Source organism: Citrus sinensis, chromosome 4 (genome assembly GCF_022201045.2).
Source record: "Citrus sinensis cultivar Valencia sweet orange chromosome 4, DVS_A1.0, whole genome shotgun sequence".
NCBI lineage: Eukaryota > Viridiplantae > Streptophyta > Magnoliopsida > Sapindales > Rutaceae > Citrus > Citrus sinensis.
Window position 1 is genome coordinate 15699762 of NC_068559.1, and position 22239 is coordinate 15722000.

General features: G+C 31.2%; 1 protein-coding gene and 1 long non-coding RNA gene across 2 annotated transcripts; one reads left to right on the forward strand and one right to left on the reverse strand.

Annotated features, from left to right (window-relative positions):
- Positions 1–2460: 2460 nt before the first annotated feature.
- On the reverse strand, positions 2461–6633 carry LOC107177867 (uncharacterized). Its single transcript, XR_001508797.3, has 3 exons — positions 6046–6633; positions 4129–4355; positions 2461–2659 (listed from the first exon to the last, which is right to left on the reverse strand). It is a non-coding gene; the product is annotated as an uncharacterized LOC107177867 (long non-coding RNA).
- A 9490-nt stretch (positions 6634–16123) lies between these two features.
- On the forward strand, positions 16124–16941 carry LOC102613482 (zinc finger protein SHOOT GRAVITROPISM 5). Its single transcript, XM_006485289.4, has one exon. It carries the CDS (start codon positions 16220–16222, stop codon positions 16697–16699), a length of 480 nt encoding a protein of 159 aa, XP_006485352.1. The 5' UTR covers positions 16124–16219; the 3' UTR covers positions 16700–16941.
- Positions 16942–22239: the final 5298 nt, after the last annotated feature.

A 22239-nucleotide genomic window follows, 5' to 3' on the forward strand; every position in this document is an offset into this window, starting at 1 on the left:
TGTGTGTTTTACCATCACTTGGCTTTCAACAATTCAAGTAACCCAGTATAGACAGTTAGACACACTGGTGCGGATTCTTGCACCAAAATATATTTACCACGTGCATCTAAGTACCCAAGTTAAACTAACCTCTGAGTAAACCAAATTAAGAAGCATACTTTTTCTTAGTACGCCATGGTGATACTTGGTGTAATGCTTTTTTTTATGCCCTTTGGCTCTACAAAAGAAATAACAAATGCTTTCTGAACCACTCAGTCTCTTTTGATGTTTCTTTGCATTGTTGTATTTACAGCTTCCTTATTCCTCTTCTGTTTATTTCCCTTGTCTTTGTCCTTAGAAGTTGAGGCTAATGAAGCACTTTATGTCTCATCTTGTTTCAGCCTTTCCTGAACGCAGTGTGATATGAATTCATTCAGAGACCAAGTCTATTTCTAACAGTTATAGCTCACCTTAAACTAGTTAAATTGTGTTGGCAAGAATCCTAAAACCAAATGTACCAGCAAGTCCTCAAAAAATTTGAGCTTAAATGTTCGCAATTGGAAGCAAAATGAGACATCTCCATAATGTACTCTTTGATATTACTTTAGCCCTTATATCTCATTAAAATTAGACTTGTTAAAAGCGAACCTATTTTAACATTTTCGTTCTTGAAAAATCTTTTTACAGTGTCTGCGGGGAATTCCTTAACTACAATTATCTTGTCAGACATAGAACCCTTAAATGCTCCAGAATGACTTTCTTCACGATCATCATACACATTCAGTTTCATTTCTCCCACTTTTATGTATCCTTCTTGTCATCAGATATACTCTCATCCGTAAGAAGTGAGGGACAATTAACGTTGAAAGTAAAGGCAAGATCCATGATTGTTAGAACTATTAAAAGGTTATCCTCCTTGACATGAAGTTAAAGTCATTCAGTGTAAGAATAGAATTGATTTTGACAATAATATTACTATGGGTCGTAGTTGAATTAGGAAACAACAAACAAACAAACAAAATAAGCTCATATAAGTCTCAAAAACAAAAACAAATTCAAATAAAAATAAACCACATCTCAAGACACTGGACACTCTATTAACATTTCATCTTTGGAAAAAATATCACCCTGTAAATCTTGGTGTAGTAATCAAACGCTAATCTACATTTGACTAGTTTGGTAAGCAGCAGTTGTCTATGAAAGTGCTTCAGTAACTAAGAGAGTGCTGCACAGGAGATTCAAATTTGATTAGTTCATTAAACAAAATGAAATCTCAGTATTCAAATTCGATTGGATTATTAAACGAATATTTGGTTGATTTGTTTAATTCATTTAGTAAAATTAATGAACGAATCAAATTGAATACGAATTCATTTACAAAATATAATTAATAAAAAAATTAAGCAAAATAAAATATAAAAAACCACAAATTTAACATCCTACAAAACACAAACTTGTTATCATTTATAATTACTACATAAGTCTGCAAACTTTAAAATTTTTTCATATATATTTAAGGATAAAGAAGTAATTTAATTAAACAAATAATAAACGAATTTTAAATGAATGAATCAAATTCTTTCTTTTATGACCTATATCTTAAATGAATCGTAAATGAATAAACAAATCAATGTCCTCAAACTCACACTTGATTTGTTTAATTAGCGAATCAAATCGAATTCACCCATTTATTAATAAATTATTTTTTTCAAATCCAAATCCACTTAATTCACATCAAATTAAATCGAATAAATGAATCCTGACCCAAATTGCTATCCCTATATGCAAGTGAGAAAAAGTTGTTCATCCCAAATATATAAGAAGACAACAAAATGAAATGTAAAATTTTTAAAGTGTTGAAACTTTCTGTCTTTAAAAGCATAACACTTGAATGACACCAGCTTTTTTTTTTAATAATTACAAAAATAAAAGTATTTGGTTAATTGGAATTTTGCAAATAAAAAGATTTTAGGGATATTAAAAAATAAATAAATCAATTTTAAACCAATGTCGATTAAACCCATGACTGATGCTTGTTATGTTTTATAAATGACTAAAAAAATAAAAATTGAACATGACATGTTTCTAACAATAATAAATGACATAAATATACGAGTCACAAAAATGTCATAATAGCTTGACAAAAATATATTAGTATGATGATACTACCATGGCAAATCGATATGTATCATAAATTTTTTATCATAAAGATGCATTTTTTAGTATAGTGTAAAATCAAATAATAATCACACATTTATTACTACAGGTGCACCTACAGTTCTGTTAAATATGGACCTTCCTTTGGACTTATCAGTATTCATATAAATTACATACAAACAACCATTTATATTCCAAAACAAATTAATTTCCACAAGAGAGGTTATTTTAGCAACATGTCACTTCAATTAATTCATCTAAAAATATATATAAATATTCCAATATTTGAATTAAAAAAAGAATTTGTTAGAGTCAATGGTCAATGATCAATTGTTGACTAGGTCAGGGCTGGATCAGATTGGTCAACCCAACCCGGATCCTAAACTAGCCTCTTCTCTTCAAACGCTGCTTTCTAAATTGTGGCCCAATGACGTGCCTTGTCCGACCGAAACCCATTCCCTTTTTTCCTTTCTTAATAGCCGTACTTTTACTCAAGTTGCTACCACCTCCTTGCTTTCTAGAACTGCCATTTTCCAGGTTAAGGTCGTAGCAATCGTCAGCTACAAATCTTAGAAATCGAATTTCTCAAATCTTCAAAACTGAATCACTAAAATTTTGTAACCCTTTATTCTATAAAACAATCACCAATTGTTCAATTCATAATGATTCAACATGAAGAGGCTTTTATACCAATTATTAAAAAATAATCCTTTTGTGAAAATCATCATCTAGAATCCAAGAACATTCATTTTGTATCATCAAGAATCAATAATGAAATGTATAGAAGAATACCTAAATTCATTACTGAACAATCGCTTATAGGAGCCGTTCACTTTATCTTCTAAATCAATATGTTTTCCTAGAAAAAAAATTTAACCTTCTCTCTGCACTCTATTTGATTATGGGATATTAAAAAATATATATAATGTTACATGTGACTTGGAGACCATAACCACTTATATAAACAATTTTCGAGTTATCTTTTGGTATTTCTATTTTAGCCTGTCATAAAAATAAAAATTACCCTTAAGTTTCTACACATTAAAGGCCCATACCCTATTTGATATATTAAAGATGAAATTACAAAAATCCTTAATAGATCATTTTTAATTAGGTTTAACCTTGTATGGTAGTTCGCAACATAATTATTCACATATAAGACTAACTTTATATTAAAGATCCAATAGTCATCACATTCGAGAAAACAATTGATAGCTTTCTACACAAAATATAAATTGTTACAAATGTGTAAAGAATAGGAATGACAAAACTTCTCATGGGGACAGGGCCCCTTAGGAATTTTCCCCTTTTGGGGAGGGTTTGAAAACAATTTTATACCCATTATTTTATTCAGGAAAGGGACAAACATGAGCTCGAATCCCCTCCCCTCCCAAATTCCCTATTTTCCAATTTTGATTTTAATTTTAATTTTAATTTTTAGAAATAGTAATGAATAAATTATAAAATATTAAATATTAGTATAAATAAAAAATATCAAAATATTTATAGAAATATATTATGAAAATTTTTGGCCCAGTTAACAAATTATAATTTTGAATTACTATTTGACCAGGTTTTATTCAAAAGGCCTTGGGCCAATTTTTTTTTTTTAAACTTTTATCTAATAAAACAAAAACTAAAGCAAAAGTCAAAGTAATAACATCCAAACTTTATTGAGATATTTTATAAAACTTTATTTTTATTTAAATTTTTTATTTTAATAGATTAAACCAAATTTGGGAACTAAAAAAATATTGATTATTTAGGATTTTTTGAGATTAGGGGCCCTTGGAATCCCCTTTTCTTATTTGAGGAGGGGATGGGGATCTCTTCAAGCAATTCTAATGGATACGGGGAGGGGATAGAGACATATGCAAAATATTGAGGATCGGTATGAGAATATCAATCCCCTCCCCTACCCTTCCCATTGCCATTCCTAGTAGAGAAGAACTTATGGTTTATAAGGCAAAAGATCATAAACAAACTTCTTACCCCCTTCTTCAATTATTTATGTTCCGGGAAACAGGACAAGTCCATTGCTGAGAACATTTTTGTAAATCTTGAGCCTTGACTGAGCAAAATTGATCGTTGCTTGAACAAATTGGTAACTCAATCTCTTCTTAATCTTTGCAGAATTCGGATATCCTCCCCGAGCATCTTGGTACCTCAATGTTCAAGTCAATCTCCTTGACTGTTGTGCCATTGCAATATATGAAAAACTAGGAAATAGTAAACATGTGCATAATCAGAACTTACATCTATAACATGTTGATTTCTATCTCATTATAATAAAAACTATTACGATATAAAATTTTTATACAATGTTCTGAACATCTATAGAGAACACTAATAAAATATTCTGAACATCTATCAAACATCATTTCTTTTGGAGAAGAAGCTAAGGCATAAAAAGAATGCATACCTGTTTTAGTTTGAAAGATAGCAATACACTAAGGCATATATCATATATCTAGAAAGCACTACCAATAGCGTATGCCAAGTAGATTTTACTATAAATTGGAAATCTTCAACCACAAATGCTTGTTAACAAATTTCTGTATGTATAGACACTATAATGCTTGACCAGTAGACTAGATTGAACCAATTACTTGGATAAATCAATTACTGCTAAAATGGAATAGTAATCAATTAACTGAAAATAATTCAATTCCACGTAGCTACAAAGAAACTCATATGTCTAGATCAAGATGACATTTTCATGAGATTGATAAAAATTAGGATTATTATCATTTTAATACTTCAAAATTTGTAAATATTAAATGACTACAAGAAGAATTATTCTGTATCATTTTTAATATTATAATTTTGTAAAACCTTTTATTTTACTACTTTTTTGATAGGACAGTTAGTTGACCAATTGATTGGTAAAATACTAATTTTATCATATATGGTAAAATACACAAATAAAGATATCGAATAATAGATATAAAATGATTTTATGCACTTAAATTGTTAAATAATAGTTTTAATCATGAATTTATCAAAAATCCAAGATTTATTACAACTATAAAAGTAATGAGTTCAAAAAATACCCGCAGAATAATCTATTCTAAAAAAAGAACTTAAAATAGAAGTGTTGATTCTATAGATAAGATTTAAGTGTTTATTTTTTCCAGAATATATTGTGTGTTTTTTTCTTAATAAAAATAGCCAGGAGTATTTTTATCAATTCACAACTTTAGGGTTATTCATAAATTCATGGTTAAATTTATTACTTAACAATTTAAGGGCGTAACATAAGTCTTAATCTACTATTTGATACCTCTATTTGTGTATTTTACCATAAAAGGTAAAATTGATATTTTACAAGTTAACTAATTGGTCAACCAACTATTTTAACAAAAAAATAGTAAATGAAAGATTTTACATAATTATATTAATAAAATTATAGGAAACAATATTTATTATAGTCATTTGATACCTTGCAATTCTTAAAGTAGTGCAACAATAATAACCCTAGAAATTAAATCTAATGCGAAATTTGTTATGAGGCAGCATACGAGTAATTGTTGAGTCTTATGTGATAAACAAACAACCCTGGCTTACAGCGGTTATATGTATAAACTGTAGAGATTTCATTAGAAAGTAAAGATCAAACAATCAAAGCTAATGAACAAATTACTCATATTAAATTTCAAAAGGTACCAAATGATAAATTAAATTAGCTGGAATGGAAAGTAGACCAAATCAAACAACTAGAAAAGTCATAAATCAATTTGAATCCATCTTCCAGGCAAACGATACTAATTTGTGGGTTCAATCCACTTCATAAGATAAACAATTATCAACAAGATACACATTTACAAACCTTAAAACTGTGTTTTATAATAAACTAGATTGACCACTAAAAATAGATGTGTGCCATTATGGAATTTAAACGATACCTACCTAAAAGACCTCAAAGTTGTGCAAAAGACAAAGCACGAGACGATGACTCTGTTATCACCCTCGGTCAAACCATTTCCTTGCTCGGGCAAAGTTTCATTTGCTTAATTAAAAGAAGAGTTCTCGAGATTGCAGTCGGATAAAGCAGCGGTGATTCAAAGGCAGAAAAATAAACCAATAAATCCAAAGCAATAAAATCAACCACAAGAGACATATTTTTACGTGGAAAATCCAAAGTAAGAAAAACTACAGGACATTTGTCCGATATAATCTTCCACTATATTAATGAGATTACAACACAAATCCTTCTCTAGATAATACTAGAAGCTACCAACATGAAGAATTTTAATATTATTGGCTTACAGTAACAGCTTAATAGTTATCTCTCTAACAAGTAAGTATCTCAAATAATAGCCAATGAGAAGATAAAATAAAAATCAAGATCAGTAGGATTGTAGAGGACAATGCCAGGAACTTACCCTCAAAATTTGGGAGAAAACGAAGTTAATTTCGCCTTCTGATCGCCTAATTAAAGATTGAAAATTTTACCCCTAAATTATAATAACCAGCCGCTGTCTTTCTCTCTCTCCTTTTTTTTGTCCACTCATCCTTTTTGCGATTCCAAATAGGCTACACTTGCTTTTAAAACCAAATTACATGGCAATTTTCATCCAAGTTCAAAGCTTAATATTAATTGCACATCAAGCAAGCCTTTTTTATCTTTGGGCTTTTGGGCCCCAAATGAGATAAACTCAACAACCCTCCAGATCATTTGAGGGATACCGCCAAGCCCACTTTCTGTATACTGTTTTTCAGCTTCTCTTTGGGCAATGGCTTTGTCATCATATCTGACCAATTCTCCATTGTGTGTATCTTCTTAAGCTGCAATAATTTCTTCTTAAGCTGCAATAATTTCTTCTCAAGCACGTCTCGTATCCAATGATATCTCACATTAATATGCTTAGATTTCGAATGGTATGTCGAATTCTTTACCAAGTGAATGGCACTCTGACTATCACGGTACACAAAAAAGTTGTCTTACTTCACACCCAACTCTTGTAAGAAATTTTTCTTCCACAATGTTTATTTACAACCTTCAGTGATTGCAATATACTCTTCTTCAATAGTAAACATGGCAATACACTGCTGAAGTCTGGACTGCCATGAGACTGCTCCCCCTACAAAGGTAAACAAATATCCTAATAGAAACTTTCTGAAATCAACATCCATTGTCATATCTACATCTGTGCACACTTGTAATACATGTTTATCACTACCAAAACATAAACATGCCTTGGAAGTGCCTCTGAGGTATTTGAGAAACCACTTTATCGCTGCCAAGTGATCTTTGCCTGGATTGGAGAGAAACTGGCTGACTACACCAACTGCGTGAGCAATATCTGGTCTTGTACAAACTATATCATTCATCAAATTTCCAACTGCTGAAGCATAAGAAACTCCTTTCATCTTTTGCTTCTCTTTCTCACTTATAGGACAATACTTGCAACTAAGCTTGAAATGAACTACAAGTGGAGAACAAACAGATTTTGCCTTACTCATGTTAAATATTTCAAGAACCCTTTCAACATATGCTTCTTGAGATAACCATAACTTCTCAACTTTTCTATGGCCGAAAATCTTCATGCCAGGAATCTGTTTTGTTGGTCCAAGTCCTTCATTATAAAAGACTTGCTAAGCTCTCTCTTGAGATTGTCAATCCTACTAGCATCATGCCCAACAATCAACATGTCATCCACATAAAGCAGAATAATAATAAAATCATTATCACCAAACTTCTTCATAAAAATACAATGGTCGCACAAAGTCTTGCTAAAACCATGATTTTTCATGAAAGAATCAAACTTCTTGTACCATTGCCTTGGTGCTAGTTTCAGCTGATAAAAATTATTCTTCAACTTGCACACAAGTTCTTATTTTCTTTTGACACTGAACCTTTCAAGTTGCTCCATGTATATTTCCTTCTCTAAGTCACCATGCAAGAAAGTTGTTCTTACATCAAGCTATTCAATCTCTAAATTCAAGCTAACTGCTAAACTCAGAACAACTCGGTTAGAAGACATCTTCACCACAGAAGAAAATATTTCTTCAAAATCAACACATTTCTCATAACCAAAACCCTTTACAACCAATCTAGCCTTGTACCGCTATTGTGAGTTATTGAGTTATTTTCAGTCTTCAACCTATAAACTCATTTGTTCTTCAGTGTCCTTTTTCCCTTAGGAAGCTTTACTAAGTCATAAGTGTGGTTCTCATTCAAGGATTTCATCTCCTCTTGCATAACTAACCCACTCATTTTTATATTGGTGAGACATGGCTTCTTACAAACATTCTAGCTTCCCTTCATTTGTAAGCATCACATACTCATGTGGAAGGTTACCGTTCTCTAGTGGATCTTCTCAATTTTGGCTCAACTAGTGGAGCAGGTGGTTCTAGAGGTGCTTGGTCAATTGGTTCTGTTGGACCATCATTATTATCCTCTCCAGCTTTCCCATGATTATCATGAACTGCAGGTGGAGAAATTGAAGTTAGAATAATAGGAATCTCTTGAGATGACTGAGATTCATTATTCTTCTCTGCATTACCAATTATTTGATCTTCAAAAAACATAACACTTTTACTCCTAATCAATTTTCTTGCCACTGGATCCCATAATCTGTATCCAAATTCTTCATGCCCATAGTATGAGAAAATGCATTCCTTGCCTTTATCATCAAGTTTCGATTTTTCATCTTTATGAATGTGAACATATGCTCTGCAACCAAACACTCTTAAGTATTTATAAAAAACATCTTTCTCAGTCCAAACTCTCTCAGGTACATTGCCATCTAATAGAGCTTAAGGATAAAGGTTAATCAAGTCAATTACAGTACTCATAGCCTCTGCCCAAAAAGATTTGGGAAGCTTGGCATAAAAAAGCATACACCTAACCCTTTCTTCAATTATTTTATTCATCCTTTCTGCAACACCATTCTACTATAGGGTCTTTAGTATAGCCTTTTCAAGTCTTATTCCATGGGATCTACAATACTGCTCAAATGGCCCTCTGTACTCACCACCATTATCTGTTCTAACACATTTTTTTTTTGTCTCTCTCTCAACATAAGCATAGAAGAACTTAAACATACCAAGCACTTTGTATTTAGATTTCAAAGCAAAACCCACACTTTTCTAGATCAATCATCAATAAAAGTCACAAAATAAAGTACATCTCCTATTGATCTACTTTGCATCATGCAAACATCAGTGTGAATGAAATCAAATATTTATGACATTCTAGATGGAGAAAAACTTTTAAAAGTTACTTTATGGGTCTTTCCAGTTAAGCAATAAACACAAGTCTTGAGGGACATACTTGCAAAGTTGAGTAGAAATCTTTTTCTGACAAGAGTTTCCAACTCTTTCTCACCAATGTAACCAAATTGTTTATGTCATATCCCAATATTAGAATCTTTTACAGCCACAATCACATCTTCTTTATTAATATTGGCTTTTAACACATAGAGTGTTTACTTTCCTCCCCTTAGCTAACACTAAAGAGTACCTTTGGTGAGCTTGCGTTTTCCTTCACCAAATTGGTTAATATAATCATCATCATTAAGCTTGCTTGTAGAAATTAAATTAAGGCAAATATCTGGTACATGTCTGACATCTTTAAGAAACAACTTACAACCAACGTTGGTTTCCAAGCAAATATCTCATATGCATATAATCTTTCATGCCCCTTCATTTCTCATCCGAACATGACCATAATCACCATTGACATAGGCTATGAAGTAATCACGATGTGCAGTAACATGAAACGAAGCACCCAAATCAATCACCCAATCACTGGTATGGCAAGTGAGATTTACTGAACTCTGATCATAAACAATACCCAAATCACCATAATTATGGCTATAGTATTCTCTTTGTCATTTTTATGAGCAACATTTTCTTTCGCCTGTTCTCTTTTTCACAATCTACATTCACTTTTAACATGACCCATTTTCTATCAATGAAAGCACTTCATATTTCCCCTCTGCGACTTAAATCTTCCTCTAGAGTTATCATTGTTTTGCTAGCGGGAATTTTTGCTTTGGCTTCTCCCCTGCCTTTCTTGCTTTTCTGAAACAAGTGCATCTGACTCAGAGTTATCATTGTTTTGCTAGCGGGAATTTTTGCTTTGGCTTCTCCCCTGCCTTTCTTGCTTTTCTGAAACAAGTGCATCTGACTCAGAGAGAACAACTTCAACACTCTTTCTTTTAAATTCTTTATTGCGCAGCCTATCTGTAACCATATTCAATGTTAATTTCCCATTTGGCGCTGAATTATTCACTAACACCATTAATGTCTCTCAACTGTTAGGCAAAGAATTAAGCAACAACAATGGTGGTACACACTCTGATCAATCTATGATCTAATAGTACCCACGGTCTTCTAGTTTAATTAAGCTCATTTCTTATTATCTAAATCAGTAGATTTGGTTTCTTTGCCTTCAGTGAGCTCATGTAAGTCTTTCATGTACAGCAAATCCTCAATTCTAGACTTCCAAATACCATAATTCTATGATTTTAATTTAATCATGCATGCCAAGGATTCCACCATCTCAACCACACAAGTAATAAAAACACAAAACCTGAAGCTCTGATATTATTCTGTTGGGAAATGGACTACCACAACTAATTGCAAATTAGGCAGAAACAAAACGTTTTTCCTATTTGTGTGATTAAAATAGAATGTGTACCATAAGTAAATAAGCAAAAAAATAAACCAATAAATTCAAAGCAATAAAACCAACTACAAGAGACACAAATTTTTATATGAAAAACCCAAAGTGGGAAAAACCACAAGACCGTTGTCCGATATAATCTTCCACTATATTAATGGGATTACAGTACAAATTATTCTCTAAATAATACTGGAGGCTACCAACATCAAGAATCTCAATATTCTTGATTCTTGGCTTACAGTAACAGCTTAATAATTGTCTCTCTAATAAGTGGGCATCTCAAATAATAGCCAATGAGAGGATAAAATAATAATCAAGACTAGTAAGATTGTAGAGGACGATAGTAGGAACTTACCCTCAAAATTTGGGAGAATACAGAGTTAATTTCGCCTTCTGATCACCCAATTAAAGATTGAAAATCTTACCCCTAAATTGTAATAACCAGTCACTATCTTTTTTCTCTCTCATCTTTTTCTTTCCACTCGTCCTTTTTGCGATTCCACAAATTAGGGCTGTAGCTTGCTTTTAAAGCCGAATTTCATGACAATTTTCATCCAAGTCCAAAATTTAATATTAATTGGACATCAAGTAAGCCTTTTTGGACTTTGGGATTTTGAGCCCCCAAATGAGATGGACCCAACAATAACAAGTGGGGGTTGAAGCGCCCTTAATGGGGATTGGATACATTTTTCTTTTGAATGAAAACTAATCGCGTGCTTGTGGAACCCTTTGTTCAGTACACTTACTGTGGATATTCTTGTAGAGCTTGGCCCTTTCCTTTCCCTAGTGCACTGCCATAGGTTTTGCTAGTCCTCCTCAAACCCAGTGTGATAGAATTCCTTTCAAATTTGAAGAAAAAATTAATTGAGTTTCTAATTAGCCTCGTAAATCTAACAAAACAATCCCTATTAGAATTTATAAAAAGAGCCTCCATAAATTCATAAACACAGTATAATTTTTAAACTTTAGGAAATGTTTAAATACATACTCTAGTTAAAAATATATAATAATAAAAGCTCACAATAACCCAAACGGATGGTTTTACAATTATTCAATTTAGTCTCTACTAAATCTACCTAAATAACTCCATAAACTCACAAACCCATAACATTTCAATTTTTACATTTTATTGTTATGTAACTTAGCCCTTAGTAAATCGTTTTTTGAATCTGCCACTATATGCAATATAGCATCTAGAGGTTTTTCTAGTAATGGCATTTCAAACAAACAATTGTTTCTCTTTTTTTATTTAAAGGAAAACAATAAAAGTATTTCAAAAAATAAAAGGAAAAAATAGAAATATTAAATGGACAGGGTTATTTGTGGTATTTAAGTAGTGGATTTGCAAAACATATTCAATTAAGGTAATGTTTGGTTTGAAGAAAGGAAAGGAGCGGAGAGGAGAAGAAAGAAATGGAAGGGAAGGGAGAAAAAAGGGGATGAGGAGAATAATGAAATTAAATTTCATTATTTAATTTAATATAAAATTTCATAGGAAAATGAATTAAAATTTTTTTGACAAATTTACCTTTTGCCTTAAATACTAAACTATCAATATTAGTGATTAAATATAATTTAATGTTAATACTAAACTTTCCTCAACTTATATAAACCATTTTTTCTTATGTCAGAATATCCTAAACAAATTCATGATATATTTAAAACTTAATTAATAGCAAGGATTAAGTATAGGTTGAGTAGAACATAACCTGTAAATTATAAATGCTTCAAAATTTTGACAATTAAAAAAAAATCAAAATATCAACATGACAAAAATGAGTATATCAAAATAATAATAAGTCTAAAATGAGTTAAATTCCATAAACAATAGTAAACTTAAAATGAGTGCATAAAAACAACAGTAAGGGTAAAATAGTACATCGACAAAACTAGACCTAAAATAAGTCATCCAAACAACAATAAGGCTAAAATTATTTAAATTTAGGAAGTCACTAAAATCTTTACAATATCTCGTGGGTAGTTGTGATCCCTTTTGTGATTGTATACCAACTTGAACTCCGTTAAACTATAGACAATAAATGGTAGAACCAAAAAATTAAAATTAAATAAAGTAATAAATAATAGAATTAATAGTAAAACCACATTAAAGGCCAAAATGAGGGACAAAAAGAAATCAAGAGAGAAAAGCAGTTAAATATTTGTAATTTTGCTGCTATGAAAAACCTCCAAGTTTGAACATCTATGCATGGAAATCTTTATGTGTGTGCGCGCGCATGTGCAATGATAATATTAATATTATAATATAATTATAAAATTAATATATAATTACTAGCACGCTCACAGAGAATTCTGAGCTATGAAAAGCTCAACCATAATTAATTAATCAAGTTTAGTTTAGTAAAAAAATAAAACAAAAATAACTCAACCATAGTTTTCTTAGTAACCAAACATAATCATAAACTCAAAAAATTAAAAAAAAATCAACATATCAATAAGTAAATAAATCTATAAAATCAAAAAATTTACCTACAAATTATGATGAATCGACGACAGCAGCTGATGAATCAATGACAACGAGCGTGAAAATGGGATGAAATCAAATAGGGGACTACTAGTTAGAAAGATATTACGAGCTAGGAAACATTTTAGGGTTCAGTTTTTAAATTTTAAACAAAAGTAAAATGAGAAATTTGAAAATGTTGTAGGGTTATAAATGACAATTTGGATATTTTTAAGTCATGGAAACATAATTCCTACCTTCTCAAAGAAGAATATGAATTCCTTAGTACAACAGATATTGATATTTTTTGGAGATTAATTTCTACTTAGTTCATTCCAACCAAACAAAAGAAAGCAAGCACGACCTAAATTTTTTACGGGGTGGATTAATCACTAGGATTGTTTTGCAAAAAGAGGGGGAATATCACCACCCTAACTTTATTTTTTCAATATTGCAAGATATCACAAAGTCAAATGATAATATGTAATAGTTTTGATATTTATAGTATACAACGCAACTCTTAATAATTGAAACTTTAAACTTGTGAAGTTGTTATTATAAATTTACTAGGTAAATAAAGCTGCTTAAAAATCACTCGATCATTCCCTTCGGACAATAACGAATGTCCTTGAGACAATTGTTATTGTAACTTAATTCGAAAGGTGATATAACACTACATTATATACTTTCATACTTTAAATCATTAGGCGATATTCTGTTGTAAAGATGTCGGCAATCTAAAAACATAATATATTAATATTTGTAAGATACAGCTAAAAAATTGCCAAAAATGCAAACATAGGTAAAGTAATTTCAATTCCTCTCTGTAAAAACGTGAGAGATTGATATGTTCATAAATTAAAAACAAATATATATTTTCAAAGAACTAGGGATGGGGAAAAAAAAAAAAAAGCTTGGGTCTGACTTAGTGCAACTCGGCTCGTCCATGCTTAACTAAAAAACATAAGTCCAAACTTGGGCACAATTCATAAATTTTAATTTATTAAAATTTTTAAGTTCACCTATTTTTATTACGAATGAAATTTTATTGTATAGATTTTTATAGATCTGACAATAAAATCTTGACAGTATTAAATTTGACTAATTTCAATGAATACTAAAAAAAGATGGTTGACGTTGTGTGGTTAGTAAAGGCAAAAACAACTAAGAACTAACATTGGGATTTTTTTATTTTTAATAATCAATAAAAATTATATTCATTTAATACAAATAATAATGTCAAATATTAGATCATAGGTTTACGCTTTCATATTACACCAAATTTGTTACAATATTAAATTTAAGACACTTGAATACTTACATTTACATGATAATCTATTTCAATTCATTCAATTTTATATGGTGCAGCTTAATAATGCAGAAAAAAAAATTATTTCTGATGTGATTTTTACCTTATTATTTAATTGTAAACTATTATTAATACGGGTAACATAAAATTATAAAATGGTAAGTACATGTAAGATATTTATTCAAATTGCAAAGACACACCTATATTACACCTGCCATGTGCACAGGAAACCCGACCCCCACACGTAGGATGAAGAGGAAACGTCTAAGATGAAGTGGGTCCCATAGATGAACGGTCCAAGTGGAAGAGTCAGTTTGCACAATGGTGGTCAGGCAAAGCAGTGTGCAATCCCACGTGCCAGTCTGGCTTGAGTGTGTGTGCTGCTGAGTGCTGAGTTAGAAAGCGAAGAGCTTTTTGCAACCGAGGGCCGACAAACTTAGGCCCTACCAATAAAGCAACAATCCCATCCCTAGAACCAAAAGGCTCCTTATAATTTTCTTAATACCCCCACACCCTTAACGCACGTGCGACTCTAATTATTACACGCCCACACTGCATCCTTCAATCCTCATCTTCCCAAAAAGAAAGAAAAAGGCGCTACTAGCAATTATATATCCACACACACAAAGAAAACAAATGCTTCAAACCAAACACAAACAAAACTAATTTGAGAAATTTTAGAATAATATATCTAATTAATGTATGTATGTTATATATATTTTAATTAAATATAATTATAAATTACATGAATATATACATTAACTGAATGTAGTATATTTGATATACTATACAATCTCTTCATATAAATTTTATAATATTTTATGATATGCAATCATTATTATTAGTTCCATAGGATTTATACCAATTTCTATTTTAGTTTCTTATTATTTCCTATTACCCATAGATTTGATATAAAATTTAAATCAAGAGAGGATTATGGTCCTACTTTTACTCTTTCAGAAGGAAATTTAGTCTCTTAAATATAATTTTAACAAAGCACTCTTTATTTGTAACCACTCTCAGAACAACAATATTAATCATACTCCAAATTACTTAATGCGGAAAATTAATTTAATTAATTTTCTTCCAAATATTGTTTAAATTAAATTCGATGAGTCAAAGGCAAGATATCCAGATTACGCGAATTGTGCGTACATAAAGCTAATTTACTAGGTTCCGCAAACTTATGTTTGTATATCAATCAAAAAGCTAATTTATGTAGACCTTTATTTTTAATAATGTATCTCTAATCAATTAACTGATTGTTTTTGTATATCTTTTGAAATTATTTATTACACCATTCTACCATCTAATTGAGGAATATAAAATCAATTTGGGATGAAGAATTGGGTTAATAATTAAGTGGAAAGAAAGTTTGTTGATTTTTTTTTTCATATTAAGAATTATATTACTGTGGTAAATTAGCCTAGCTAGCATGTATCATGGATGAAGAAAAAGAAGGTCGCAATGGTCATTTTATTGGCCTTCAAGTTGGTTTAGCTTAGGTGATTTTGCATGGGAAATATGGGTGTAGTGGTAATTTCACGTTGTATATGAGCTGTATATATATATATATATATGGGCAGAAGTGTGTGTCGCCCTATACATTCTCCTTCATTATTCATCACTACTCAGGTTTCCTTGCACTTGGTTGGATCAATTTCTTTTTTAATTTCCAATGGAAGAGGATCATCATCAGAAAGAATTGCAGCTGTTGCCTACTCGACATCCGACAGCTTCTTCTTCATCCAAATATCGATCAATGGTATCCGACGTGGTGGCGCCGTCATTAGACTTGCAACTATCAATCAGTGTAAGGCCAATCCATCACCATCAGATTCATCAGCCTACGGTTTTGAGCGGACAAATCTGCGACGTTGGTGATGAGACGAGCTGCATCGATGCGCTCAAATGGCAGGCGGCGGAGCAAATAAGACTGGCGGCTATTGAAAGGGCCTATGCGGAGAGGGTGAGGGAGCTTACAAAGAGGGAGATGGAGTTGGCTCAATCGGAGTTCACAAGAGCGAAGCAAATGTGGGAGAGGGCTAGAGAAGAGGTTGAAAAAGCTGAGAGAATGAAGGAAAGAGCCACCAGACGGATTGATTCTACGTGCATGGAGATCACTTGCCAGTCTTGCAGGCAAAGGTTTAGGCCTTGAAATCAATCAATAATCAAACATTGAAATGGCAAGGACACAATAAAAGTGGCTTAATGTCATGCATTTGCATGCCCTTTTGTTTTTAATATTAATTCCGATATGAAAATTATGTATCAATCTGCTATAGCAATTGATGCTGAGCTTTTTGTTGATGACATTTTGAGCACTCTCATGTATCTTGCGCACTCAAATATTAAATACTGTTGCTTCAGTGCTTGACACGAAATCAGTTAAACAATGAATCTTTATTTGAGTTTCTAAAGCTGATATTAGTAGCTATAAGTATTTGTTTGATTCTGTGTTCATTCGAAAAATAACAATAAGAAATATTAATTCAGTTCCAAAATCAACCTCTTTCCTGCAGCTTGCCGATCATTTTTAAATAAAAGTTTTGCTCCTAATAATTACAACACATGCCGGCGCGACAAGCCTTGATGTACGTAAGTATAAATGATGATTGGTACTAAGATATTAGTTTCTGGGAAAGTTCAAGTACATGAAAATTAATCAAATGTCAAAAACAACAATAAAGAAATTAAAAGCAAGCAGATTCACTGAATTTTCACCAATATGGAAAAGTTGCCAAGTTAGCAGCCGTGTCTGCGATATAATTTGATTCACGAGAAGTACTAGGCACTGTGTGGGCTTGGAAAAAATTAACCCAGCAGTTATGACACAGCCAAAAGTTCAGTTAACTGGAAGGCCTTACAAGCAAGACGTGCACACCGGAAAATTGTCCTTAATTAACTACACCACTTACTCAGACAATCACACAGGTGTTAATATATGATTTGGCCTTAAAGGAGTCAAAGTTGACACACCATTGATTGCCACTATACTCAAGTTCGGAACCTTGATATTGATAGAAAGGCAAATGAATCAGAACAAAAAGCAAGTAATTCATCAAAATCAAGACAGGATATATTTAGCTGTATCCACTTGTATTCAACCTCTTAACTTTTGCTTATCATAGACCAAACGCCCACTGTCTCTGTTCGCGATCCAACGCAGGCTAAAAAGAAAAGCGTTTAATTCGGATAGGTTCTATAAATATATATATATAAAATCATTAAATTGCGAACTAACTCTTTCATAGCACTATAAACGGTTTTTATAATTTTTTACAGTACCGTATAAGTATTTTATACAATATTGAAAAGGCACAATCGAGTTTACACTTTATAAAGTGCACGCGGACGTCTACATTTGAGAAGACTCGTACAAATCATATCTACTGTAGCTTCTCGTCTCATCAAACAAAAGCTAGCATCAATACGCAGCAGCTAACAGTGATACCGCTTTCAAGATGTCGCGAGAAAATGGAACTTAATAATTAGCTTGATTTGTCAGCAACCTCCAGACATTTTACTCAAATGCTGTTAATCTGTCAAAGACTTGGCTTCAATAATACACTCACTAGCCTGATTCTTTTCTGAAGGTCAAGACATAATCTAGTGGGGGCACAAAGTATCGTCAAGTTTCAAACACTAAGGCCCTCCTGAAAGCAACGTATGCATAAATACATATGCCTTAAGCATGGGAAGAAAAAATGAAAACAGGAAAAAAAAAAAATTCCTCATCATCAAATTAATTATTATAGCCTGATTGGTTTATTCATTCTTTTCCCGAGCTGCTAGAATCTTCTCAACTCATTAAACCTAATAATCAAGCACCAAAAAAGCATTTCCTTTTTTTCACTTTTGAACATCATATATCTGTGACATGTCTTACTTTTATCAAACTTAATTTTAAATATGTTATCTATGCGTGTGTGTATATCCACACACATATTTATGCCGATTATATAGACGCTGTCTTAATTTAATCAACTTTTAATTAGTGCTTATTGTTGAATAATCTTGACTGCATTAACTACTTAAACTGGAAAAAATTACAAATATTTTCTCCAGCTGGCAGGGAATAAGAATCTGCAACATATAGTGATTACATATATTGTAGAACAGCACCAACTAGAAGCAACTGTCTATTTATGATTATTTGCCTATTAAAAAAAAAAAAAAAAAGATCCCAATGTTGGAAATTTCATATGTATCTTCAAATTCTGATTACATAACGAAAAAAGCAGCTAGCTTACTGGGGATTATGTCCTACTTCTGTATAATATAGCCACTTAATCAATACTCATATAAATGGAGGAATTAATAGTTAGGTCGTTGTCTTTTATCTTGTATTAGGAAACAACAAAGAAATCCAAGAGCCCATCAACTCTTTCATAAAGTTGAAAAGCAATAAAAAGTTGTAGGACACACTTACTTGCCAAACCATCAAAGTTGCCATTATCACGAAACCTTAACATTTGTCTTTTCACATTTGTCGGCATATCATTGTGAAGATATACAATAAGTAAATATTTCATCTGATTTAGATATGGTATAATAAATAATAAATAATAATAACAATAATAATGCAGTAAGGTGAACTGTCAAGAAGAATCAAAGAAGCCCGAATTTAAAATTTAGGGGGCTAAAAATTATAGAAGTAAACATTTAGGGTCAAAATCTTAAAAGAGCAGGTAAAATATTGGGGTAATATATCAAGCTATTAAAGGTACGGGTCGCATTCATTAAAATGTCTAATATAGAGGCTAACATTTTAAATATTTAGTAAGTAAAAAAAAAAAAATAATAATAATAATAATAATAAAGGAGCCTACAGGCGCAAGACCCCTGGCCCATATCTGGCTCTGCCCGTAATTATAGAAATTCATGACCTATGTCATGGTAAACACTTAGCACACTTACGTACGGGATTCTTCTTCTCTAACACTTACCCCTATGACCATTTATTTTCAATTGATGCGTGATTCTCTCTTTAACACACATCCATCGTGATTTATTCTCAACTACTGTGAGAACCCCTCTCTCTCTCTCTAACGTCACGGATGGAAGGCCTGAACCAGCCTCTCTGAGAGTGAGGCCAGGCCAGACTACAACTTCACTTGATAAATTTAGGTTGAACTCGAACTTCTCTTAATGATCCCAAACCTAACTTAAAAATCTCGAATTTCATTAAAAAAAAATTAAAAATATATTTTTAAATAATTTATATTTATTTATCCAACCTTTTACATATACTGTCCAACTTCCTAAACCCAATCTTATTATAATAAAATTTAAAAATTTTAAATTAATTAATTAAAAATTTATAAAACACAAAATCCAAGCTTTTTAAACCTAGGACTGCACTAGGGTTTTGTTAAGCCTAGGCGTGGCTTGAGATTTTACCATCTATATACTCTAACACCCCATCAAAATTTATTTTCAGTTGATATGAGATTATCTTTATGATCACCACCATCACATGTGGGTTGATTAGCTAATGTGAGATTTTCTCTATATCACTCTGGTCACATGTGTTCATATCAAATAAAAAGGTTGTGTGGATCTAAGTTAAATTTGAAATATTGTAAAACTCTACTACCTAACTTATAGTAAAAAATTACCTCAGACAATAAAATATTGTCTCACAAACTTCTGTACTTCCTCCAAGAATTATTTTGAGCTGCGGATGTGGGATATCTCCAACACCTATCAATATATTGTTGTGATGGCAGTGCAGTGACTCACGTACCAACAGTTTCAATCAAGTCCCTTCTGATTGAAACTGACCAGTGCATGATTCATCAATTTTGGCTGGGATAAAGATTTAGCAACAGTCATTCATACACGTAATCGTTTAGGGTTATGAATTACACATTCAAGCTGTATGTTCTGGCCACATCAAATGTCTGTTTCTACACACTATTAGAGATAAGTCTAGTGTCCATTCGATCATTGGAATAAATTTGTTATTTTCATAGCATATACAGTTTCAATATATATTAAAATCAATATATATATATATATATATACACACACACCAATTAATGAAGAGTAATACTAAGCATTTTAATATCTTAGTACCAATTCGAATCTCAATTAATGTGATATTCATCTATTGAATAATAGTTAAATAATTTTATAAATTATGAAATATATAATCTAATAGATGAATGAGTGACACATGAATTCACATTTAAACTCAAATATTAAGATCTCTAGTATTATTTATTAATGAAACTGTGAAGTGGCATATCTCTTTCAATGTATATGAAAAATATCAAAGATATTTAAATGTGAGAAGATTATTGATTAGTCAAAAGGTAGCTTCCTTTCGAATATAGGAAAGTTCAGATCACACACCATGTGAAAAACATCAGCACGTTGGGAGGCTGCGGGGAACACTACTACAGTAGGCCGAGGAATCCCTTTATCTTTTTGCAGTACCACAGCAAGACGGACAATATTAATTGGTGTTCATTTTCCAAGTTTCGTTTCCTTTTTCTCAACTGATTAGTATACTTTTTTTTGGATTTATTTTGCAAGATTGACAATTCAATTTAATGTCCATCGAGAGTGGTTCGGGGATTAACCAAGTAGTTTCATCAATTTATTTTTAGATGACGTTCCATTTATAAATCCTGAAAAGGCAGAAAAAAAATAGTTTAAAACCTTACTAATACTCCTCTCTTTTTTAAAAGATAAAAAGAGAGCCTTTCAAAAATATAAATATATATAACTATGGAATAATATGAAGATCTACCAAGCATTACTCAAAAATTTGTACTCATCGCATACAAGATTTACCTTACAATAAATATTTACAAATGATAATTAGTGTTTTTTTTCTTTTTCTAGCAAAATATAACAATGATAGAAATCCCCTGTATTAAATATTTTAGCAATTATTTTTACAATAAATTTTTGGGTTTTTGTAAATTATTTTTTAATATTTATAATAAAACAATATTTTAAAACCATTATATTTATATGAAGGATTTTTCTATGATGTTGTATATATTTTTACAGCATCAATGGTGGGATTATTGTGAATCCTTAAGTTTAGGTGTTTTAATTTTAGCCATTAATTTAATGTAATTTAATATAATAAAAAAATTAATTAAAAAGTCTTTATTTATTTAACTAACCTGTACGTCAACTTTTTATTAGTAACATTTCATCAATTTAAAAATCCCTTATCATCTAGCAAATACAGTAACTAGATAATTGCTAATATAAATTTTATTAATCCAAAGAAAATAAATTAATTACATAAAATCAATATCTAGCAAAATAGTTAGAGTATTACACAAGTAAATTACTTAAACTTCAGCAATTGAGAGAGAAAATACTAAGGTTCTATGATAATGATATTGACACAAAATATTTTATGCTTATTGAAATTGTGTCTATTGTTCCTCTTCAACTGTTAGAATAGATCTCTTGTTGTGCAAACCTTGAAATAGGTCTCTTATTATTATCTAAGCACGACATATGACTAATTATAACCTCTAACTTTCAAAAAGCACTTTATATTTCAATATATATATGAATATAGCATCTTTATCTAAAAGAAGATGCATGCATGAACATTATGCAATGAAGAACTTGAGATATTGTATTTTATTGTATCTCTTATTATTTTTATTTTTAAATTTTAAATCACCCTTTCATCGGTTTATTAATTGGCTTATTATTTAA

Coding starts and splice junctions, on each gene's coding strand:
- LOC102613482 (XM_006485289.4), top strand. CDS start 16,220: ATGGAAGAGGATCATCATCAGAAAGAATTGCAGCTGTTGCCTACTCGA.